The sequence below is a fragment of the Rhynchophorus ferrugineus genome, unplaced genomic scaffold, assembly GCF_030347505.1.
Source record: "Rhynchophorus ferrugineus isolate W39M unplaced genomic scaffold, kcgeb_rfMv2 rfM2, whole genome shotgun sequence".
Taxonomy (NCBI): Eukaryota; Metazoa; Arthropoda; class Insecta; order Coleoptera; family Curculionidae; genus Rhynchophorus; species Rhynchophorus ferrugineus.
Genome location: NW_027472581.1, coordinates 5,328,395 through 5,355,070, shown reverse-complemented (window position 1 = coordinate 5,355,070; position 26,676 = coordinate 5,328,395). Strand labels below are relative to the sequence as shown.

Here is a 26,676-nt window from a genome sequence, read left to right as displayed (position 1 = left end):
TTTTCTATTTTCTTGAATTTTTTTTTTACAAAACACCAGATAATGACTTTCCAGTACACCTAATATATATATATATATATATATATATATATACAAATATATATATATATATATATATATATGTACATATATATACACACATATATATACATATATATATATATATATATATATATATATGTATGTATATATATACATATATACATACATATAACCTTATGGAACTTCACGGATCTTATGTTATATTAATTTAATATAAAGATCTGATTTGATCCCATAAGGACTATGTTAAAAGGATTATTTTGTTTTACAGAGATCAATTTATCTTTGAAGAAAACGGGTATGGCAGAATCGTTGGTCGTTTAAAAGAACTGATCATCAGAGGAGGCGAGAATATATTTCCTAAGGAAATTGAAGATTTTCTTAATACACATCCGGACATTCTGGAAACTCATGTACGTTTTTCTTAATATATACATAACCATCAACCCAACTAAACTAAATTTAATGTATTTCAGGTTATTGGTCTTCCCCATGAACGTTTAGGCGAAGAAGTATGCGCTTGCGTCAGAGTTCTTAACGAATCAATCACCCTTGACGATATCAAAAACTATTGCAAAGGAAAAATAGCTCATTTTAAAATACCCTCAGTACTACGAATAGTCGATTCGTTCCCCAAAACTGCTTCCGGTAAAATTCAAAAATTCAAATTGGTAAATTCGTTGAAGAGTTGAAATTAAAAGATATGACTGAATATTGTGTTTTATTTTTCGCACCTCCGAGTCTTCGAGCTAGAGGTTATTTTGGGCTGGATTTATTGCTTATCATAGACTCCGAACTCTTCGTTGAGTAACGCTTAACATTCTACAAAACCTCCGGTCCTATACTCCTTAGTTCATGGCTGTTCCTTCTTGAAAATTATACTCTTCTTTACGTTTAAAAATTAGTAAAATATTGATAGTGAAGTAAATAAATATATAAAGAGTTTTTTTCTAGGTTAGCTGCAATATTTCTTCTAGGTTAACAATATATTTGGTATAGCACTTTAAATTGGATATGATTGTTATCACTTAACGAGGGTTAATTAAAGACATTACTAGTTACTAATAGTACTTTTTATCTAAGTTAGTATCCTAGCAAAACCGAGTATTGCTCAAGATAAAGATTTCTTTCTATATTTCATAATAAGAAAATTGATTTTAACTACTTATTTTAACTAGAACTGATTTAGAACCGATTGAGCATGGAACCATAATCCAATTTTTCACTCCTCAAAAGTTAATCTACTAATACTCAAGCATCTGAGGCTGATCTGATGATCAAGATACGTGAATGAATCTAATTATGACGTAAGAGACAATTTCAAATTAGATGAAAATGTAATTTAAAAAATTGTCAAAATAAAGTCAATGAGTTCGAATAAAGTGATAGATAAAATTCAATGCAATTTTTTAATGAGTTAGTGAATTATACTTCTCCTATATCGGAAGTTACTGATTAAAGTTGATAAGAATTAAAAGATTAAAATCTGTATCGCACTTACGTGACATGTACGTGGCGTGTTTTTCATTGATTGTCATAATTAGTTTCAAAATAGGCTCGATTTGCATTAGTTTCATCAATGATTCAGAAATGAAAACTAACAACAATTAAATGTTTCACTGTTACTGCATGCGGAAGCCAAGTAATAAGCTTCTTTTAGCAACCAGTCTTACATAAATACTTCAAAACTGTTCTTTGATCGAGGATACTTCGAAAAAGTACTCAATTCAAAAATTCAGAAAAAAAGGAAAGAGAAGAATGATGTCATCTTTATATCCAGATTATTTGATAACTTCATTAAGTAAATGTTGCTAGAGATGTAAATATATATATATATATATATATATATATATATATATATATATATATATATATATATATATAATGTCATTGTATTAGTATTTCGATACAAAATAAAATGTTATATTATGAAATGGCGAAGGTGTCGAGAATAAAATATTTTTATAATTACAATACGATATACAATGGGATAAAAAACACTCTGTAAACAAATTCCAGAATTCATAAATAATAGAGCAAACAACTAATTTAAAATCAGAATTTTTTATTAAGGCTTTCAAAATATTAAAAACGAACTTAGCGGGTATGTTCACCAGTTGAGCTATCTGCTTGTTCATCTTGACAATATAATATAAATAGCTGACATATAGACAATATTTACTTACTACAAAATATTCAGTCAGTGTCAGAATAGTTTCCAATGGAACGTTGTCCATTTCTTGTATCAAAACGTCCGCCAATTGCTCAATAATGTCAGAGATGAATGAATGAATTAGTCTAATAAATAGTTCTAACAGTTCTATGGATTATTACTTATCAAATGCTGTATATTATACATTTATTCGCTCAGTTGTAATAGAGATACGACTTACTCTACTAAAAAAACTTCTATATCAACCATTTTTTGTAATAGTAAATTCAGACAAAGAAACTTTTATGCTTCCATTTCCTTACATCAAACTACGTGACTTTATTATAGAAATTAGATTACCAGAACGAATTAATTCAATTATATTAACAGCACGAATGCTTGATTATTATTTAAGGCATCCGATTATTTAATGAATAATAGTGGAAAGTCGGAGAGGGAGAAATAGTTAAATGAGAGAATAATATCTTTAATCGTTATCCCACTAATTGATTTTGAATGTTTAATTATGTCTTGGTAGGGTTAATGATATAAGGGTAGGCGCCAATACAATGGAAAAGAACTGAATAATTCACATTAAGCGTGTGAATTGATTTCTGCAGATTTTTGTGATCTTGCAACATATTTCAGGTCACGGGAGAAACTTGTAGGTTTTTAGGCGATAAAATTGTCGTCTTGAATGCTTTGAACTGTATATCCACTAAGGCATACTATATTAGCCGGAATATAGAATCGTCAAATGGAACCAAGTCTGGTTAATATGTCGGATGGGGGAAAATTTTCCATCATGAGCACAAAAGGGTCTTCTGAGTCTCGCGAGGAAGGCTGTTGTTGTGGTCGTATGTGAGGAAAGAAAAAAGAAAGAAAATTATATTGATGGTAGGTTAAATTAGAAACGAAGTTATCCAAGATGTCGCCTTAAGACATGAAATGAGGTTACTAGATCATAGCAACATGGAAGTAACACAGCGAGTGGACAACACGCAGAAAATCAGCAGATAGCAGCAAATGAAACCACACGAGCTTGTATTGTGTATCGATATTACTTTCATCTTTTATAATATCTTTATATATATTTTAAGATATTAAAAAATTATGCATATAGTTCTTACTTCCAAATTAAGATTAATTAACCAATATGAAATTGTCGGGTTTAAAGTGTCAAGTTTGTCTGTCAAGAACTTTTTCGTTTCCCTTTTAAATGGGTTTTAGACAAGCAAGCTTGACTTATTGGATACATTATTTTGTTTATTTTAATTTGAAAAAAATGTGGAAATGAGATATATGCATTATTTTGTATGTACATGGTCTAGCCATACTAAATTGTCATGGGCGATAATCGTATATAGTCAATTCAAAATAGCAGTGACACGAGTGTCAATATATGACTGTCTAAAGTTGTAAATTCGTTTTACAGTCAGACAATATTATCCTTGTCATTTTATTCTATTTAAAAAGAGATAGAATGCTGTTAGAGAGGTTCGAACATGTAACGGAATAAGCCTGCAAAAGTTGTCCGTTTGCCAAACTTCTGAAAATTCTTCAAAATGTTATAATTACGGGTTATAAACCGTTAAACGCTGTTGTGAAAATATTTTTTGCGCCTTGCAGATGCACTTTATAATAGTACGGACACGGTCACTAAAATATCTCAAAAAGTAAATTATAATACAACCTTAAATTCGCCGTAAAGAAACCGTATGCGAAACAGATGACGAATCAAGATTAATCTTGGTGTTTCAGAGATCAAATATACGAAACGTAAAAAACAGTAAGTAGTTTTTTCAATCGAAACATAATTTAATACAATTATTTCAGAGAAAATTGTTAGTTTGGAAACTCTCCACAAAGATCCAAATGATATAGAGCTATTTGAGAGATGTAGAACATCCGTTGATACATTGTTGGATAATCGGAAAATCCTAACAAGTTTATCAACAATGGCTGCAATTAAGGAATGGCATAAAGTACATAAAATAAGTTTCGGAGAAATCATGTTAAAGAATGAACTATTTCAAATTATTACTCGATAAATATAAATGAAATATTTAATTGCATTATATGTAATTTACTTTTTAGAAATAAACCTGAGAAAAGATACATAGTACATCAGATTACTGAATGTTATGGCCACAGAGTATTACATCTTCCTCCTAATTACTGCATTTTTAATCCAATTAAGTTGACACAGAGTATTGCAAAGAATTATTACAATAAATATTCAGGTCGTGGAGGATATTCAAACTAGAACTGTCTGGATTTATGGAAAGAGGCATTGTTTAAAAGAGCACCTTCGGTTTGTGTGAGCTCGATCAGACACATTGAAGAAGAAATTGACAATGGCTTGAACAAATTTTTGATATATTGGAAATAAACAGCTTATTTATTCACTTAATTAGTTTATCTGAAATTGACAGTGATTGAAGAAAACCTTATGAATGTTGGGTTATGACTCAATGCTGACAATTACCAAGACGATGGTGATGAAAGAGGAAACCACTAAAGGTCAGTATACATTTAATATACTGTGTGTTATTATTCAGAATATACATTTGGTTAATATGCATGAGGAGAGAAATAACACTAACTATTTTGCAGATATAGCAAATGCATTAAGGAGAATGCAGTGATTAAATGTAGTTTTATCAAGAAAGATGTATATAGATAATAACAGGACAAACTAAATGGGAATATAGTAATATCATAGTGACTTTACAAGGATACATTGCATCGAAAGAAACAAGAACTAAGCATAAAACACAAATATGTTCTCTAATAAAAGTAAAATACATTACTCAGATATACAATTGTTAATTATGTGGATTAGGCCTTCGGGGGATACCACTACATAAAAAAACGCGCCTAGAACCCTACCTATACTAGTGTGGAAAAAAGTTTATTGTATATATACTAAAACAACTCTAACCTATAAATTATTGTGGCTGTATAATTAATTGTAGTTTTAAGTTCTTCTATTTTATATGCATTATATGTACTATAATATTAAAATCAAATATATTTAATAGAATATTTGTTCAATTATTTTATTTATATTAAAATTTTGTTATACGTTGATTTTGTAGCTTAAGAAAGTTTATCAAAGTTATAGCTAAACAAAGTATATTACTTTAAATTATATATATTGTATCAATTGTTATATAACAAAACTTAAAATATCTTTAAAATAACAAGTTATTTACATCAGTAATTTCCTGTACACATTGATTTCGCATTTTCTTCTTTTAGGTATGAGCCAAACTTCAGCTTATGAAATATAAATTTAGATATCATTATTTTATTTTTAGATTATTTGTTATTTCTACGTAGCATATAATAACAGAAACATTAAATGTTTATTTATACATATCCGTTAAAATACCAAACAAAATAAGTTTAATATCTAATTTAAGAAGAAATGTAAATAACGCAACCTTAACTTTTTGAAAAAATATATTGGCTACTTGGTTAAATGGCCGTATTAGCACAACGTTTCTAACCTTTGTATCAGTATTTTAGGCAGTATATATAAATCAATGTAATCAATTGTTGGTTGGGATACGATAATTTTGGGACTCCTCTACATAATAATCCTTTAAAATTAATTCACATCTAAAATTTTTATTATCACAACAGATCACAATTCACAGTGCATCTTTGGGGTCGACTTTCGAGACGCATTAAGCTTTTTCCGTACTTCTTTATCCTCCATCCTTGTTATATATAATTTTTTCAATTTTCACTATTAACTGTTAAACAGCCTAACTTAACTATTAAATTCTACCGTTTTGACATTTTTCTTTATGAAATATTCAGTATTATAAATTTTTCAGTGTATACAGGTTCTAATCATGGAATCTTCAATATTCAATTTTCGATATTCATTACTTTTGTTGCTTGATTTGTATTAATAATCTGCCAAAACCCATCAAATACCTCTAGAAATTTATGGTGATGCATCTCCATCATATCCCAATTGTAGATTTTTGTTTCAACGATTTAAAGATGATTTTCATGAAGAATGGTCCTTCAAACTCTCAAGGAATTCTTAGACAGCGTGGCAATTTATGAATCAACTGGTTTAAGACTTTTACATGTGATGGTAAAGATCGATCAGGATGGAAGATTAAAATTAAAAAAAACAAACTAAAAATGCCATTTCAAACCGTGTCAATAACACGCTTTCATTGCTTGAAAATATTGTACCTGAAGATGAAAAGAAAAGCTATTACAACAATATCATGCGGAAGAAGTCATGGATTAGCGCGAATCGACATCGAAGTGGAATATTCATGACCATAATGTCTTGCTGTGCATATTGTTGAATCTGTTAGGTACACTACATCTTACGAGATACTAAAATCAAATGAAGATGTTGCTTGGGATATCTATCAATGTGAATTGAACAAATTGAGCAATGCACATATACAAAAAGGCCAGAAATAGCGATTAAACGACCCAAAACCCTAATATTTGCATTCCAACGCTAGACCAAAGATTTGGCTCGCGAAACCAGGTAAAGCCGTAAAAACATTTTTGAAATATTTTAACAATATTGTTATGGTACACAACCTTTTAAAACATAAAAATGTTACAAAGAACAGTCATTTGTTTCAAAATGCTAAAATCTATCTTTCAAAAGTATTCTTGACCAAAAGTATTCTCATCTATATTTATTAGGTATTAGATGTGAATGTTACTGCCAATTTAAATTTTACCTGTTGGAAATATATCGTTTCCGAGAAGATCTACTTTGAGGACGATACAAAAAATTCGATAAATACATTAGAGAGAGTATTCTTAATTATATTTCTATAATAACTTTCAAAAACACAAACAAAATCATAGACTATTCAAGGAAATCCTTAAATTCTATTTCTAAAATTAATAGAATTTACAACCAGGAATAATCATTAGTTTTAACATAAAATGACAACTTGATATGAAAAACTCGGAAAAATTTTCTATGTTATCTATTTTTCAACTATATTCTTAGTCCTCACCTACATTTTATTAGGCAAAAAAAGGATAAAAACTACATATATATTTCTGCTACAGATTACTAAATATCTAAACAACAAATATGCAGTTTTGGGCCTTTAATGACTAGCGTTTATATATAGCCTGAATAGCATAATAATACTAAATCGTAAACTGTTATTTTGTGTTTAAAAAATGTTTTTGTCAATGTATTATTCAGAATAGGCACTACTTTGAAGACTGAATAAGTAACGTAAGAGCAAACTTTTTATTTGTATTTCTATAATAATTTTTCAAGAATATAAACAAAATCAAATGCAATCCAAGGAAACTTTGATGCAAATATTTATTTATTTTTTCTTTTATGTATATTTTAAAGTCTCCTTTTACCAACCAGGGGTTTATCTGGACTGGACCTACGGTTTAACATGGGCTCTGAACTACGGTCCTCAGCATTAAGTCCATAGAGAAATATAGATTTAACTTCTAGATGTCTCTACTTTTAACTTATTACTTGCTTTAGTCACTAAGCTATAAGCCCCGAGATGATCTGATTGGCTCACTTCGTTTCTATGGAACGTTTGTTTATATTTTATTTATTTTTTATTTTGAGCGCCATTTTCAGTATGGCTTACATATGGAATAGTGCGTTTTTTATTTAAATTTCATTGGTCAATTAAACATGACGTCAAGACTGTCACGTGCCAAACATTACTAATGAGCCAATCAAATATCTTCACAGTAAAATATTTCTCTTACCGTTGCCTATAAAGGAAATTTAAGTTGACTAATCAAATTACTTGAACGGCCAATTATGGTGCCCTCTGGATGTTGGGAAAAGCAAAACTTTGCGCTGTAGTCCCCTATTGAGTTACATCTCTATTACTCTATGATTAAGTCTACCGACTGACGAGTGGCCAACTTAGAAATCATCCCAGAAGACATCCGGTCTTACGCAGCCTGATTACTGGCGTGACTGGGATCATTTTCCTTGACGGATTTTACACTCTTGCCTAGGACAATCACAAATATTAAACTATCGCAAATATAAACTTACGACTATGCCCCAGCAGGATTCAAACCCGCGACTATCGCGACAGTAGGTGGACCGTATATTTTTCAAATATATTCTTGATCCTCATCTATATTGTTACATGGTAAATAAAAGAGATAACATAAATATACTTTTTTTGCTATAGAATCTAACGAGATATCTAAACAGCACAGGCAATCTTCTATTAAAAACAGTTAATGTAATATCTCGTATATCATATTATTTACTTAACCTTAGCTCCATGTAAATCTTTAATTATACGAAGGTATACCACAGGTCAGATTAATATAGGGTCTAGTAGGGGTCACAAAAGTTAAATACTAGCCGTAATGTCAGAACTCTAGTGAAAATTTTCGGTTATATTTCATTCAGTAAGGCAGTAAAATTATGTTATACAGCTTAATCATCTTAGTTTCAGGTTTTACCATGTACATATTTACCCATGTAATTTATTATTGTGTATACCACTCGCAGATATGAGAAAAAGTATTATTACGTAAAGGTTAAAATAACTTTAAATTGGTACTAGCAAAATAGATTTGTTTTATTTGTGTTTAATTTTTTGTATATGTCATAAAATTATATTATTATTTTTGTATCTTTTTTATATTTTAAAGTTGCCTTTTACCAACTAGGGGCTTATCTGAAGCCGACCTACAGTTTAACGTGAGCTCGGTACTACGGCCGTCGGTATTAAGCCTACCGACTGGCGAATGACCAACTTAGAAATCATCCCTGAAGAACTCCGATTTTACCCAGCCTGGTTACTGGCGTGACTTAGCAGGATTCGAACCCACGACTATCGCGAGAGTAGGTCAACTGTGGCCTTTACCACTGCGCCATCAAGCCGGCTATTTTTGTATTATTTGGGCTCGGCACTGATCAGTTGGTAGTAGTTAAAATAATATTGTAAATAGATAAATAAATTTAGGTAGGTATTGAACTAAAGTGTGTGTAAATAATATAATATAAAATAGTGTAGCAAATAGATTAAATAAGGTTTTTTTTGTGCTAAAAAGCTAAGTTTGACTATTTTTTAATTTTTAGTGAGTACTTGTTTTAGTAGGTTTAATTTTTTTTTGTTAAAAATATTTTATACTCTTAACATTTTGTGTGAATTAACAAGCTCCTGGTACTTTTTTTTGATAGAATATGTTTTTAGTACACAGGTTTTTTTATATATACAGTTTTCCCACAAATATTCAATTCGCACTTCATTATCGTAACTTATTATCGCCTCTGTCATAATCGCACAGTTTTATCGAACGTAAATAACCTCGTTATCACAATACCTGTGCAACTACGATCAAATGAATAACTAAAGCGATCGTGAGTATAAATCGGGACGCGATAAGCCTTAGTGTGACGCTTCGCTAAAATATATCGTCCGTCATTTGTTCGCTGTCTAAATAGGACAGTCGTTTTCTGAAGTTGACAGACTTCAAAACCATCGTCGCGTTACATTTCTAAAAAGTTACATTTATCAAGTATAAACATATCGCGTTTGGACTTTTCTGGAAATTTCCGTACTACCAAAAAAATTGTGATAAATATACTGTAGGGCATTATTTGTTGATCGGTCGATTTTTTTTTTGAGTGATTTTAACATGTGTTCTAAATCCTAACATTATTTATAGTAGTGGTATAGCAGGTTTATAAAGACTTAAGAGGGAACTGAACATCGATATTTTGAAGGTAAATAATCATGTCTTATCTACTTGATTACTAATTTTATTAAATAAATAACTTCATACGCGTCTTCTTATTTTTTATTTATCATTTCCAAATTATTTTTTAATTACTGATTTTAAAACACTATTCTGCAACACCACGGTTGAAAAGTACCCGGATTGATTTATATACTAGATCTGTGGAATAAGTATTACTTTATTTATTTATTTATTTTTTTAATTATATTTTGGGAATATAAAAAAACAAATAGTTAAGCTGCGAATATATTTTTATTGTTTTTCAAAATACTCGCCACGATAATCGATACAATTTTGCATATGCTTAAACCAATTTTCAAAGCATTTATTTCCATTCCGAATGAGGTAACTTCAAAACATGATTTTTGAACGCTTGAATAGCTTCGTTGGGCGATGTATGACCCATCAATTCGATGTTTTGAGTGCTCAAATAGTATCTTGTTTGAGCCAATGTGTGAGAGTTCGCTCTTGTTTGTTTTTCTTATTTCACCGAAGACTTCTGGCAAAAAAAATGGTTGTGTACCAATTAGTATTTACTGTTCTACGATCCTCTAGAGGCACTGTTGCAATATGACCAGTTTTACCAAAGAAACAGGCCATCATTTTCTTTGAAGTGCTTCGTGTGCGAACAAATTTTGTTGGATTTGGTTCATCTTGAAGCACCCATACAGTCTACTGCTGCTTACTTTCTGGCTCATATCAATATATCCATGATTCGTCACCTGTCACGATTTTATAAACTTCTTTCGAAGCACCGCGATTGAATTTCTTAAACATTTTTTTGCACCAATCGACACGAGCCTTTTTTTGAGCGATTGTCAAATTGTGTGGGATCCAACGCGAACATAACTTTCGCACAGCTAAGTGTTCATATAAAATCGCATATATGCTGGTAGAACTATGCTTAGGCATGCCTCAGACTCACAATAGGTAACATGACGATCTTGCTTAATCATTTTGCACACAGTATCGATGTTTTCTGGCTGAACAGCCGATTTTGGATGACCTTCACGAAACTCGTCTGACAGCTAACTACGACCATGATTGAATTCACTAAACCAGTGATACACGGTGGCTTTTAATTAATTAGAGCTTCTTCGCCAGAAGTCAAATTAAGTTGATTGATGCATGTTGATAATCCACGTCGAAAATCGTAAAAAATCATCGCACGAAAATGTTCACGATTCAGTTCCATTTTTTGCCGAGACGAAACTTTAAACTAAATATAAAATGAACAAATAGCGTCTGCGCGACAAAATGTTTTGAGTACATATATCGTCACAAATGTCAAACTTTACGATGGAACCGTCAGATGTACTCGCATAACAACAGTGTTGTCAATTCCCGAAATATAAATAGTGAGCCTCGTATGTGCTGTTTTCATTTTTTTTTTTCAATGATATTGGTCGTTCTACTGTCAACAACCAAATTCTAGTTAAATTAATGATTTAACTATTAACATTCATGACTGTTATTTCAAATAGCAATAGGGATCTAGTTAGACCAAGTGAAGTAGTAAGCTGAATTGGCCAGATTGTGCAAGACACTTGTGCGGATAACGCTTGTGCAAGAAGTAATTCGTTTAAAAGGCAACAATTAGTGCACAGTTTAGAAACAAATTCGGATACACAAGTTACAATTATTTAGACATGTCTATCGATTAAAAAGTGGTCCATTTCTGACGAATATTTTTTTATCTCCTAGAACGTTAACAATCTGCCCGTGGGCAATAAGTATTATTATATAATGTAATCATCTTGACATGTAGAAGATCACTTCAGTAAGTGATCTGCTGTACAATTTATATTCTAAATCTTATTCTAGCTTATTCTAGAGATTATTAAATCTCACTTTATGTGTCAATTAATTAGTTCGTGTTGTAGGTTGCGTTTGAGCCTATGCACTACAATCTCATCGCGCACATAACATTAACTGTTTGACGAGTGCATTGGGATGTATAGTCCTTCAGACTGCTTCGCACTAACACTCCGAATCACACTCGTTATGGGTTCTATGGAGATATCGTGTTGAATCAGTTTGTTGGACTCGTAGTATCGACGATGACTCGTAACACTTTATTCCGTAACCTCTGGATGATATCTATGTTAGATTTGCTAGTAGTACCCCACAGTTCAATACCATAGGTCCAAATGGCTCTAAGTATTGACTTATACAGCAAAACTCATAAACATCTGTGGAATAATCTATTTTTTAAATGATCACGTTAACGACTGCTACTTTTGCATTGTGAGTCCGAGTAAAAGACGTAGAGGTAAAAATGTAAAACCTATCGAATATCCTGATCTGGAGTCCTCTTCTGCTCCAGTTGCACATGATCTGACACGACCAGTACCTGAGCCACTGAAAGAATTATTGCAGAAAAGTAGCTCATCTCTTAGTTCTTCATAAAAGTAATTCCGATAAGGAGTTTTTACCTACACTAGAACAACCAAAAGACCATCTTATTATTACAGAAGATTTTAATGATTTAATTCGGGATCTAAATTTGCCAAAAACTAAAGCAGAGCTTTTAGGCTCTCGCTTAAAACAGTGGAATTTGCTTGATGATGTTATACATATATGAAAACAATGAAAACATTACTATATTTGGGGTAGAGATAGACCTATGAGATAGTACCTATGAACATAAAAGAAAATATAAAAACTTAATAAAAATAATTAAAATGTTTATTTAAATGGTTTCATTTTCAATTAAAAATTAACACCACATATTTTGAAAAATATCGTTCACTCGGTTTTTTCATGCCATTTATTTTTTTTTTCATCTAAGTACGGCCTAAAGAATTGGAATTTAATGCTTTAAAGTCAAAGTCAAATTTTGTGTTGACTCGTGTTATCAACAGTTTATAATATAATTTATCAATATAAGAGTGTAGAGCATTTCTAGTGCAAAATAAATAAAAAATATTTTTCAAAAATAACGATTACTTTGCCCAAAAAGTATTTTTTATGTACGGTAGTAACTGAAAATCTGTACATTTTTAGTTTATCACACAATCTTTTAGGTATTGATTCTAATAATTCAGCCTTTTGTATATGTATATGTATATGTATATATTATATGTATGTATATATGTATATATATATATATATATATATATATATATATATATATATATATATATATATATATATATATATATATATATATATACCACTAGGGTGGGTAGGACCGGATATTTTCTGGAATAGTGTATAAGTTCATTATTGGCTAAACAATATCGGACTAATACCCAGTGCCGTGGTCCGTACTAATTGAAAAAGATAAAGAAATCAAAATATAGTTTTAGTGATTTTTAATATCTCTAAAACACAAAACACGCTGTACTAGACCAGACCACCGGTTTTATTATTTAAATGAATACTATTTCGACATTACTATAGTATGATATTAACAAATATGTTTTACTCATTAACAACGTTTTGTAAACGCAGAAGAAAATATTGCTTCGATTTTGGTTACAAAAAAATAATCCAGAATAAGAAAAGAAGAGATACTGTTACATTTATTCCAAATTACGACTATATAAAATTATGAAAAATGGTTCTTAACCTAATAGCATATATTATTAACAAAATTAGAGAAAAATATTTTCAATATATGCTGATTCGAAAATTTGTTTTGAAAACTTTTTATATTCGTCAGTTATTTCTAGAAAAGTTTCTATATGCTAGATATAGCTGACAATTGTCAAAATATCATTGTGTCAACAATATAACCTTAACCAATAAACAAGAAGTATGAGCAATTTTGTTACAACATCGTATATTTTTCTTGTCGTTGATAATGTCGAACTTTTAATGTTCGATATTTGTAACTTAAAGAAAAAAATCCATAAAATAATAGCAAGTTCTAACCACACATTTTCTCAATGCAAGAGTCGGCAACTGATTGAAAGTTTTAAGCAGCAATAGTCTGCGATATTTGTAACGTATTTAATAAAAAATTAATGAAATAAAAAAACTATGGACGTAAAGTTGTATGTTGTATTCGATATTAATTATCAATCCTTTTCCAGGAAACTGAAAATTAATTAAAAATGTTTTTCCGGAAATATTTGAAAATCCCAAATCTCCTAAAGATACTTCATACCATTAAATTTATTTGTACTTCCTTAAAATCATTTTACTTCCTTATACCGCTATTGCGATCAAAATAATATTTCAAATATCCCGAACAATTGTAGAACAATTTCGTTACGGAAAAGTTATCAGAATTTAAATTTTCTTTTGTAATTTCCTTCCTGCAATTTCTTAATTTAAAAGTTCTCGCCGTGGGGTTATTTTAATTTCTAACAATATCCCAATTAAAAATTTATAATTATTTATTATAAACTTTATAATATTCTAATATTTTCAAGTTGAATTAATATTTATTGAAGACTTCACAGTTTTAAATACTAATTTATAAATCAAAATCATGTTTCAAAATCGTACTATATCAGGGATGAGATATTTTTGTTTTTCGTTAATTTTCCAACAATTCAGATGGTTCAATTCTAAAGCGGTTAAAACATTGACATTTTCTTTGATTTCAAACTAATTTTGATAATCCTAGGTTACCGTTTGGTAAAAAGTTGAATACAAGTTATTTTGAAATTTGCTATATTTTGTGATATATTCAAATATTTTAAACGTGGATTACTTCTTCACTTTCATAATAATTTGCTATCTAATATTATTCGACAACATAACAAAAATAAAAAATTAACTATATGCGATGATTTAAACACAAAATTAACAAGAAAGTTCTGTTCTCTGATTTGTTTTCTAACTTAGAAGATGTATATTAATTATTATAATTTATTGAAAGTCTATTGTTGATTCTGTCTCTATATGAAAACGAAGTGATGATAAGTTGATGGGAAAGAGGAGAAAAGGGAATAAACATAGAGAGAAAAAAGCATTAAAAAAAAGAACGAGATAATTGATAGAAATAGGGCAAATAAATATTGAAAATTAAAAAAAAAGGCAACAGAGAGAAGTACGTTGAAATAAAAGGAATAATTGAGGACCTACCAGAAGAAGAATTACTACGTTAAGTCATATTATTGAGCTATCAACCATAATATATAATGAAATACAAGATATGAAACAAAAGAATATGAAGAAGTATGAGGAGAATGATATATGAAGACGAATAAAAAAACTAAGTAGAGAAACAAAAATAAAAAGGATTCATTACAAAAAAAGCAAAACTATGTAAACTGTAAATCACATGAGAGAAGATATAAACGATCTATATTTGGTAAAAAATGGAAACCACCATAAGAGTAAAGGATAGACCAACTATTTGAACATTTGCCACAGAAACGAAAGAAATCCAATTAATAAAAACAAAAAAAAATAAAAAAGAAAGGTACTCAATGAAATTATCTAGGTGATGATAGGGCTATATCTAAATAAGGAACTAAAAAGATTACGAAAATTGAAGAACTGAAAAAGAAGGGGCTAGTAAAGAAGTATCCAATTTCGTAAGAAATTAAAAAAGGAAAGAAATAAAAAAAATAGTATGAGTTTAATAACGGAAAAAAACTAACAAGAAAGAAGGACAAAAGCGACACCAATAGTAACTACTTTAATATAAAATACGAACAATTGAAGGCCTTAATAAACCATCCTTTCTCTCAACTCCTTTTTACAAACTAGGGCTGCACAGGATCTGAACCATCTGAGACCATCTCTGAAGAGATCCGTTATTACCCAGCCTGGTTACTGGGGTGACTGGAAATAATTTTCCTTGTCGGATTTTACACTCTTGCCTAAGGAGAGTCATAAAGGTTAAACAATCACAAACAAAAACTTACAACCATGCCCCAGCAGGATTCGAACACTAGATTATCCCAACAACAGGAGGAGTCGCCTTTTGCCACAGCGCCAGCCAAGCTAAGCTAGTATACGAATTTGAATATGGTTAGAATAACGTTTTAGAAAAGAAAAATGAGTCCCTTAAACTTGGCTTAAACCAATTATCAAAGCATTTATTCCATTCCGAATGAGGTATCTTCAAAACATGATTTTTGAACGCTTCAATAGCTTCTTCGGGCGATGACAATCGTTGACCACACAGTTTATTCTTCACAGATGGGAACAAAAAGAAGCCATTGTGTACCAAATCAAAGCTGTACGGCGGATGACCCATCAATTCGATGTTTTGAGTGCTCAAATAGTCTCTTGTTTGAGCCAATGTGTGAGAACTCGCATTGTCATAACGAAGAGCAATCCGGCGTGTCTTGTTTGTTTTGCTTATTTCACCGAGGGCTTCAGGCAAACAAATGGTTGTGTACCAATTATAATTTAGTGTTCTACGATCATCTAGAGGTACTGTTGCAATATGACCAGTTTTCCCGAAGAAACTGGCCACCATTTTCTTTGAAGTGTTTCGTGCGCAAACAACTTTTATTGGATTAGGTTCATCTTGGAACACCCATACAGTCGATTTCTGCTTACTTTCAGGCTCATCGCGATTAAATTTCTCAAGCATTTCTTTGCACCAATTGAGACGAGCCTTTTTTTGAGCGATTGTCAAATTGTGTGGGATCCAACGCGAACATAACTTTCGTACAGCTAAGTGTTCATGTAAAGTCGCATATATGCTGGTGGAACTATTTCTTAGGGATGCCTCAATCATTTTGCACAAAGCATCAATGTTTTCTGGCACAACAGCCAATTTTGAACCACCTTCACGAAACTCGTCGGACAGCGAACTACGTCCACGATAGAATTTACTAATCCAGCGAGAGACGGTGGTTTTTGATGGAAATCGTAAAAAATCATCGCACGAAAATGTTCACGATTCAGTTTCATTTTTTGCTGAGACGAAACTTTTACTAAATATAAAATAAACAAATAGCGTCCGTGCGACAAAATGTTCTGAGTACATATATCATCACAAATGTCAAACTTTACGATGCAACCGTCAGATGGACTCTTGAAGAAGAGAAGAAACATACAGCTGATACAAAATAATTTTCTAGGTTGATCACTTTTATGATCACTTGGCAGATAATTTTACGTTACTTAATTGATGGCATCTTCTTTGTTCAACGTACAGGATTTATTTGTACACCTAATATTATTATTCTATTATTGTTCACTAAAACGTATTAATTATTAACGTCAGTGCATCTAAATACAATAGAATACTATGATCGTTTATTTTTGCTACAATATATATTCCAGCAGGCCATTAATTAAAAGTATTTGTGAATTAAAAGTAAATTGCTGCATAAGCCAAGCACTTGTTTAATAGAAGTTTATGTTCTGGTGTATATAAAATGCCAGCAATTTATTTTAGATGTTAGAGGTTAACTATTGTTTATTCACATTGCCTATAATTTACACAATTTGTGCTATATTAACGTCACATATTTGTTATCCTCGTGTACGTTCATTTCTGCATTCCAATAAAAATATTTATCTGGAATACGATCAGTGTGAGTCGTTATTAAAATGATGAAAAATAGATGAAATATTCGTATAAAACATTTATATATCGTATTAAAATCCTTAAAGTCAATAGATTTAAAAATTGTTTATTTATGAATTTATGATATTATAACAGCTATGTGATCTGACTGGTGATTAGTTTTCATATTATCATGACTGATGACAGTATTTTCTAGTTAAATTTTATTAGATAAATTATCAATCTTGACCAAAATATGCAAATAAATTCATTTTTATAAATCTATTAATTTGATTTCGTTTGATAAATACTTGATTATTGTTATAATCCAAATTTACTACGTTAAAGCTAGACGAAGTTTAGCACCAAATTATTTCTACGAATTAACTTTTGAAATATAGCAATAACTGTTGCCTAAGTTTGACAAATAGGTTTTTTTAATTTATTTATATATTATTTCTAGTCGTTAGCTACTTATCTAAGAACACACATTGGACTATTACTGAGTTGCTAATAAAATAAAAGTTAGTAGCACTTTTCGATGTTTTTAACATTTAGAGTCCCAGTTCAAAGTTATACAAGAAAAAAGTAAAGTTCTATAGATTTTAGTCACGTTAACCTCTTGGATTTTTTAGTCACGGGACCTACAGTTTAGCGTGGGCTCCGAATCACGGTCCTCGACTGGCGAGTGACCAACTTTAGAAATCATCCCAGAAGTGACTAGGATCATTTTCCTTGTCGGATTTTACAATCTTGTCTAGAACAAACACAAATATTAAAGAGTTCTAAACATACATTTTACGACCCGCGACTATCGCAACAGTAGGACCGTCTTGTCGCCTTTACTATTGCTCCACCAAGTCGGCTGGTGCTATACAAGTGTTACAGCACTTGGGAGTTAAAAAGGAAGCGTCTTTAATCATGTCTTGTTACGAATATCTTAATTTATTGAACCTAGGGGCTCAGTGAAAGTAATTGTTGCTCTATGATCTTCAATACTTCTCAGGACTTTATTCTGAAATACTTGTATTATTTTAATATTAGTTCTTGCAGAACATATAGGTCTTAATTAGTGTTGGGAACTATCGACTGAAATCGACTATCGACTGTTTAGTAATTGACTACTTTTACTATCGACTGTTTCAATTGCTATTTTTGGTTCAACTGATTTTACTACTTTTTACCAGTGACTCATTCAGTCGCTATTTTCGGTCGGACTGAGTTTGTTACTATTTACTATAGACTGTTTCAGTCGTGTACTTTTAGTTACTATTTTTGGTTCAGCTAGTTTCCTTCAGCTAATTTTTAACATTCTGGCTCGTCCTAACCGTGACCTTGACAAAAATGTACCCAATTTATGCTTACATATAGTTTTAATATTATTTTGATAGTTTGCTTGTAAATAACAATATATTGTATATTAATACTATAATTTTTCAAGATTGTTAATGTATTTTCTATGATAGGTATATGTTTAATTTTTATTTAGTATTTATGGTTGCTGTACATTTTTAAATTTTGGGTTTTATTTAAGTTCTATTGTATTGTCTATATTTATTATAGTATATTATTTGAAAATGGCCATTAACATATTAAAATACGATAAAACATTTGTGGGGTATTATTCAATTCCATAAAAAAATTCCATTCCTTTTTTCAAATCCACATAACATTCAAATATAAAAGTAGTTCTACTTCGTTTAAAATGAAATTATTAATTGCATGTTAATTGTATTCAGCAAATATTTTTTCCTTTTCTTTTTTAAAGTTTGTACGTGAGGAAATATGTACGTCTCCGTCTCGCTTATACTACCGTTGGAAAATATAAGCACATATAAAATTAACTGTTCCAAGCAATTATCTCCGTTCTTTCTTCTCTTACAATTTATAGAGGAAAGGTTCGTACATCTTCATCTGATATCACGATTTGAAAAAACAGTCGAACCGTGCATTTCACTCAAAAGAGTAATTACTATTTTCAGTCGCTAGGTTTTTGACTATCGAGTTTTTCGACTGTTTTGCCACTATCCACTATTTCAACTGTTTTCAGTCGATAGTTCCGAATGCTAGTCTTAGTATTTAATTGTGAAGCAGCAACTTCTTATGTTCAGATAATTTAGATTTTATTTTAAGTAACCAATAGATGTTTTTATATTCCAATTCGAATTATTTTCATTACTCTTTAATTACTTATGCTTTGATATTTTTGAAAACCTTATTAGCTCAACCTTTAAAATCTTGCGCTATTTCAAGAACACAGCTGAACAAACTTTTCTCTTTGTATGCTTTTTCAATAATGTCTCTGATTCTTCACGTAAGTAAAGCTTTCAAATAAATTTGCTCAGTAAAACTTTAGATTGCATTAATAAAAAAAAAAGTCGGAGAAATGGTAAGAATGAACTTAACAAACCAATAAAACAAGGAAACAAAAACGATAATCACAAACGCGAAACTAGAAGTAAAGACTGAAGAAATAAACAAGAATATAAATATATAAAATAAAAATTGGCCATAGATTGCTGAACGGCAAGAGATGTAAAAAATATTATTCTTGCCACAGTTCTGTGTAATTTTCTTACAATGTATTATAATTATCCTTTTCGATTGTATATCACCGATATCAATTAAATCACTACTATCAATTAAATACTTTAATTTAATATTGAGATATATTTTTAGCTTTGAATATTTTATTGAAAACTGTATAATAAGATAAGAGATGAGTGAATTAATCGTAATAAAATATGGACCGTATATAATACAATTCTGCGTCCTACTGAAATTTAGGACGTCGGTTATTGCACTTTTTATTGTGCATAAGTCATTTTATAGTCGGGGTTAACCCCAAGAGACCACCCATGTTCGCCATTAAAGATTATAAAATCTGATACTTTACGCTTCTGGTTCACAGTTGATAACTTTTCATCAAATATTTTAGAATATTCGTTATGGGGTACAAAAGCGACGATTTTTACTATTTTAACATAATTGTATTCTTAGTTGGTGATACAATACTAGTAAGATCAATAGTTCTATCAGAGTTATCAGAATCATAGTTGACAAGATGACTATATAATATTCAATCTGTATTTAGAAGAATTCCAATATTCACTTGAATGGTTTTCGAACACAAATTCGCTTCGGATATGAAGATACGAATATCATCTATAAAACTTTGATCGATTGGTTAGATGAATAAAACGTCTTTACTATATATAACACTTTCATATTATTAAAAAATGTGACTTTCTCAATAATTAGAAATCACATTAAAAATGTAATTTTCGACTAAAAACTGTATCGATCAATTGGCCATAATCCATCAAGAAGTGTAGTGAACGTTCTTGCCATCCTAATAAATTTAAGAAAGCTTTTGCATGTTCGATGAACTTGATTAATGAGGTTTTTGGTTATTATAAATAAGTTTTAAAGAAGCTAACTATGTATATATTAATATATTCGAAAATAATTATAGCAGGATAGTTCTTCATAAGCTAGAGTGTTAGCGAAAAAGTTTCTCCGAGTTATTTAACTTTAAATAGCAGTTTACACAACTTCTTATCACTAGAATGAGACCTGAGTCTTTCACCATCATCTTGAATACGCACTAGAGAATAACGGATAGTGAGAATCCGATACTTTGGATCCGAAGATAGTTATAGCCTCGGAGTCTATCAAGAAGGTGTTAACATTAGTTCTTTGATCTTTGACACAACAATGTCATCCACAAAGTTGAGCAAAATCTATCTGTCTTTGCTTTAATTGAAATACGAAATACAAAATACATTATTTTGTCAGTGTAGCGTATTTGCCCAGATGGTGAACACTAGATTTTTAAATGTTCTATCAAACTTGTTGGCGAAATAATAAAATCCGTTTAAGAGAACACAGTCTTTCTACAGGTCTATGAACATATTGTTTATATTTGGATAGCGTTCAAGGATGGTAAACCATTTACGTTTATTTTTTAGGAAGCTTACTAACTCTAACTCCAATTTTGATGTCTGTGGTTTATTACTGTCCCCTTAAGCAAAAACGAAAAACTATTTCATGTTTTCTGTCATTTGCCTCTCCGATTGTAAGGTTTTGAATTATTTGCCTTTCATCTGTTGTGATTCTTTCTGAAAAACAACGAATTTTGTAATTACGGTGACAACATGATTACAATATGCCTTATAGATATAAAAATATTTTTGCAAATTGTAATTCTGTAGAGAATCTAACAGATCAATTGAAAAGTCTCTGGCCTACCATAATAAAATACATGTTTTATTCAAACAGCAAATTTTTTTTTATTCAACATAATTCCCTTCATGGGTGATACACTGATTATAGCGACCCTCCAACTTTTCGATACCATTTTTGTAGTAGGATTTGTCCTTTGCTTCAAAATAGGCCCCAGTTTCGGCGATCACCTCTTCATTCGACCAAAATTTCTTCCCAGTGAACATTCTTTCGAGATCTGAGAACAGGAAACAATCGCCACATCTAGAGAATACTGTGGATGAGGAAGCAATTCGAAGCCCAATTCATGAATTTTTGCCTGATTTTGTTTGACACGGTACATTGTCTTGGTGAAGCAGCACTTTCTTTTTCTTCAAATGCGGCCGTTTTTCGGCGATTTCGTCCTTCAATTGGTTCAATAATGCTATGTAATAGTCGCTGTTGATGGTCCTCCTTTTTTCAAGGTTGTCAATGAAAATTATTCTATGCGCATCCCAAAATATAGACGCCATAACCTTTCCAGCCGACTCTTGCGTTTTCTCACGCTTTGGAGCGGGTTCATCGGGTGCAGTCCACTCGGATGACTGTCGATTGGACTTCAGAGTTAGATGATGGAGACAATTTTCATCCATTGTCGCATCTTCAAACACTGCTCCGAATAATCAACTCGTCGTTGTTTTTGGGCAAAAGTGAGCTCGCGGGGCATCCAGTTTGCACAGAGCTTCCTCATACCCAAATATTCGTGAATGATATGATGTACACGTTGTTATCTTTAGAGTGTCTGCTATTTCATTCAATTTCAATTTGCGGTCATTCAAAATCATTTTGTGGATTTCTTAAATATTTTCGTCGGTAACAACTTCTTTTGGGTATCCACTGCGTTCACCGTCTTCAGTGCTCATTTCACCACGTCTAAACTTAGCATATCAATAATTGATGGTTGATTTTCCTGGGGCAGTGCCCGAAAACAAAAAAAGTTTTTGCATCAACTATATTTTTTCCCTTCAAAAAACAATATTTTATCAAAACGCCAAATTCCTTTTTATCCATTATTTTCACAATAATAACAGTTCCGACAGCTGTCAAATTTATTTACACGCTTCTTTTGAAGGTAAGAGTTAACTAAAAACATATGGATTTAATTCTAGTATTCTAGTTCTATGGCCGAGAAAATGTTAGTCTTATGCTGGGTTTACTGGTTTAGAAGGTTGTATCTATTGTCCTTTTTTATCACCCAACTCGTTAATATTTCTGAAGAGGGAAAGACGTATCAAATAGCATTTTTTCTTAGCTAAAGTCACTGGATGTATTTATGTTCAAATGTATTTTGAAGTCATAAGTATTTGAAATACTCACTCCAGATGCATCATCGTCAGGTACATCAAATACAAATTATATTTTTAAGAATTAATTGAAATACAAATACAAAATATGAATTTGTACATAATCCGTTCACCTGGTTCATCCGAATCGGATGGTTCTTATATCTTAACTGATGTCTTCAAATCTTCTTTCTTATAATGTTAACAATATTCAAAGTTTTAGTTTAAGAAAGGTTTCCATAATTTGGAGTAAATGTGCTGAATTTCTGGACGGTTATAACATACTGTTGCAATATTAATTTATGTCATAAAATTCCTATTGTGTCGAGAGCAAATATTATTGAACAATCTGCCTATTATATTAAATATATATTATATTCGACTTTTTGACTAATATATATGTACTATATTATCATTGAAGACATATCTTATCTCTGTGTACATATGTATGAGCATACTTAAATTTTAATTGGTTCTAAAAATGTCGTTATAAATAATATTTCTCAACAGAATATCAAAAAGTATATATACTTGAAGATAAGAAATTTCAAAATTTTGTTGGTATTCTTTTGAAAAAAATTGGAGTCGTTTATCGAGAAAAATTTGGTTTGATAGCGATCCAGATCTGGCCACAGCGACTCTTTCCTGTTCCAAGATCTCAAAAGAATGCTCACTAGGAAGAAATTTCCGTCGAATGAAGAGGTGATCACCGAAACTAAGGCCCATTTTGAAACAAAGGACAAATCGTACCACAAAAATGGTATCGAAAAGTATTTTGATATATTTGATGAAACTGTACACCAGCCAAACCATGCTGCATTGATCTGAATATGCTGCAGTCAGAAGGTACTAAATCTGATAAGTAGGGTGGTTGCAACATTTTTTAAATTTATTAGTTTTTATTTTATGGCTCGCCAGCCTCTTGTGCTATTTAGGACCGAGTACAAATTTAATTACAATTAATAAGAATGATAATAACTATCAACATATACAAACGATTACAATTAATTACAACGCAAAACGTATAAACATAGAGAGTATAGAGTCTATTCGAGGCTTTTTTAGTAATTAATCATGGATATTTGCGACGTCGAAATATTGCAATGTTGCCGAATTAACTCTGAGTTTTAGTTCAGTTTGGCTTTGACATACAAAAAAATTCTAATCTAAGTAAAATAATTGAACAAAAATATTATGAAATATAATTTTTATTTTAACATTATAGTAAATCTAATACTCTAATACATATGTTAAGGACTTAAAACTATAATTAAGACACAGCTATAATAGTTTGTAGGTTATATTTGTTTTGTTTACATTTAACTCTTTTCCACGCCATCCATGAGGTGGAGTTTCTAGGCGCGTTTTTTTATGTAGTGGTATCCCCCTGGAGGCCTAGTCCACCTAATTGAAAATTGTATATCTGAGAAACCTATTTTACTTTCATTCGAGAGCATATTTACTTTTTTCGTATAGTTCTTGTTTCCTTCAATGGTGTGTTTACTTGTAAAGTCATCTTGATATCACTGTATATTTTATTTCTTCCGCTACTATCTGTGTACACCATTCTTCATAAAATTAATCACCGAATTCTGTCTAATGTATTTACCATATCTACAAAACAGTTAGTATTCATTCTCTCCTCATACGTTGTAACCTAATGCTCATGTTTAATTTTAAACAATTACAATCATATCTGTGCACACAAATCTTACGCGCCCTACAATACTATTGTAATTAATTATGTGCATACATTTAGTTGTTTCCACTCTCATCACTTTGTCTCAAAAATGTCTAGCATTGCACATCATTATCACATATCCTGAAAGTTTTCTTCAGTCACTTTCACTTTTCCACTCATTATCCAATTCAATCACTAAACTGTTAATTTCTAATTTGTTTCCTTTGTATGTCTAATCGAGTCCATTCAAACCCAAGGTATTATGGTTAACAATGCTTCCCTCCACATATCCAAATAGTTTTTGATGGAATATCCTTCTCGACAAGCAATATATCTGCAATTAATTCTTAACAAATATAATGATTAACAAAACCTAATCGAATGCTATTGTAACTTTTACCTTTCTTGAAAGACTTTGCGTGAAAACTAAGCAATAACAATGCGTCACATTATTTGTAATCTGTCGCAATATGCGACAAGATGTAGTATATTGCATGATGTTCACATTATTTTGTCTATACCAGGTACAAAAAAGAACCCGGTCCGATTTTGACGCACGTCAAAATCAATAAACCTCATTAAAAGAGCAATCGAAGACCGCAACTTTACACCAACACAACGGCTTTTATCGTCAGGTATTATTAATGAAACAATGAGTTTGATTTGGGAATTGTACGGCGCACGGACGATTGTTTGTTCTGTAGGAATAGCGCGGGCCGCGTGGGAGAAACCGTTTCAGTCATCTGCCTACGGCCACCGCATCGCGACGCCAGTAGACGCCCGACAGCGACGTCGTTCGATGTTTCGCGGTCCAGTTACGTCACCAGATATCGTCGCGCAGCCAACAGTGGTGGCCCGCTAACCTATTTTCGCTTCACTTTCGCTTTACGAACTACATCGACAACGGGAAAAAGTGATACGTATCCGAAACGTTCCATAAAAACACAAATGCGGATCGGGTTTGGTTTTATTGGGTAGTTGCAGCGTTACGATGCAGTAAAATATGGTTCTGGAGTACAAATTAGCAACGTATATGACATATATTGTAAACGGGCTTTTTGATAATACTTGCTGTAAGTCCTTTGTTACTTTATTTCACTATTTACAACATTCAGCTGCCTTGATGACCAATTATAGTTATTAGAATGTTATGTTGGTTTATTATGTTATGAAATTACAAAAAATTAAGTATCAAATACAAATAATTAAAGTCTATATTATATAGATTTCTTATTGATTTTATTTTTCCATTACCAACGTAAATCCCAGGAGCATCCATAATTACTTTTCGGTTTTTATAACAGATTTCACTAGCCATAAGAATGCAACGTTATTTCATGCGTATATCATCTATTAACATTAACCTCAAATTCACACAAGTTACTGAAGTGGTGTTAATCTGAAATGGTGTACTTGTGTAACTTTTCTTATTTCATTGAAATAAAAATATCGCTGAAAATCATCGTTTGCTGGTAGAGGCTTATGGTGAACATGCACAAATGAGGTAATTTCAACGTTCCAGGCAAAGAAAATCTTGTTAGCCTGAAATGCTTGAAAATGCAGAACTGCAGAAATTATTGGATGAAAACCTAACACAAACTCAAAAAAAATTGGTAGAAAAGTTGAATCTAAAATTTGTGAACGATTACAAACGGTGGGAAGATTGGTAGGATAGAATGATAAGCAATTAGAGAATCTAAAAATCGTTGGTGACATGCTACTTCAAAGGTATGAAGGGAAGTCATTTTTGCATTGAATAATAACGATAGTGGATAGGAAGTTTTATCGCATCCATTGTACTCTCCAGATCTGGCTCCATCCGACTACCACCTGTTCTCATTCAATACACGCCTAATGCATGATGCACACGCTTGCGCAACATAAATTGTCTGAAAGATGGACAAAGTGTGTAAAATCAAATTTCCAATATTTTAAATATATAATAAAATTTAGCTATCCATTGCGTTCTCTGTAACGAAAAAACCGGAACGAAATTATCGACACAGATATGTTCGATATAAACAGTTCTAAATTTATTTTATATATTATATATATATTACGATAACAG

The 26,676-nt window shown here is 31.1% G+C and overlaps 2 protein-coding genes and 1 long non-coding RNA gene across 4 annotated transcripts in view; 2 read left to right on the top strand and 1 right to left on the bottom strand.

The window, feature by feature from the left end:
* The window catches only part of LOC143190449 (medium-chain acyl-CoA ligase ACSF2, mitochondrial), a 60,936-nt gene extending 60,182 nt beyond the window's left edge, over positions 1 to 754 (top strand). Inside the window, exons 9-10 of the mRNA XM_076394750.1 lie at positions 314 to 455; positions 519 to 754. Coding sequence (XP_076250865.1) covers positions 314 to 455; positions 519 to 734 — 358 coding nt within the window. The 3' untranslated portion in view covers positions 735 to 754. The remainder of the gene's footprint in view (positions 1 to 313; positions 456 to 518) is intronic.
* A 9,043-nt stretch (positions 755 to 9,797) lies between these two features.
* Positions 9,798 to 26,676, top strand: part of LOC143190458 (START domain-containing protein 10) — a 70,996-nt gene continuing 54,117 nt past the window's right edge. Inside the window, exon 1 of one of the 2 annotated variants that reach the window (XM_076394766.1) lies at positions 9,798 to 9,938. The gene's annotated coding sequence lies outside the window, so the exon portion shown is untranslated. Of the gene's footprint in view, positions 9,939 to 25,540; positions 25,682 to 26,676 lie in introns of those variants that run through there. The other variant, XM_076394765.1, reaches the window with a different exon arrangement.
* On the bottom strand, positions 24,815 to 25,262 carry LOC143190464 (uncharacterized). Its single transcript, XR_013004242.1, has 2 exons — positions 25,009 to 25,262; positions 24,815 to 24,942 (listed from the first exon to the last, which is right to left on the bottom strand). It is a non-coding gene; the product is annotated as an uncharacterized LOC143190464 (long non-coding RNA).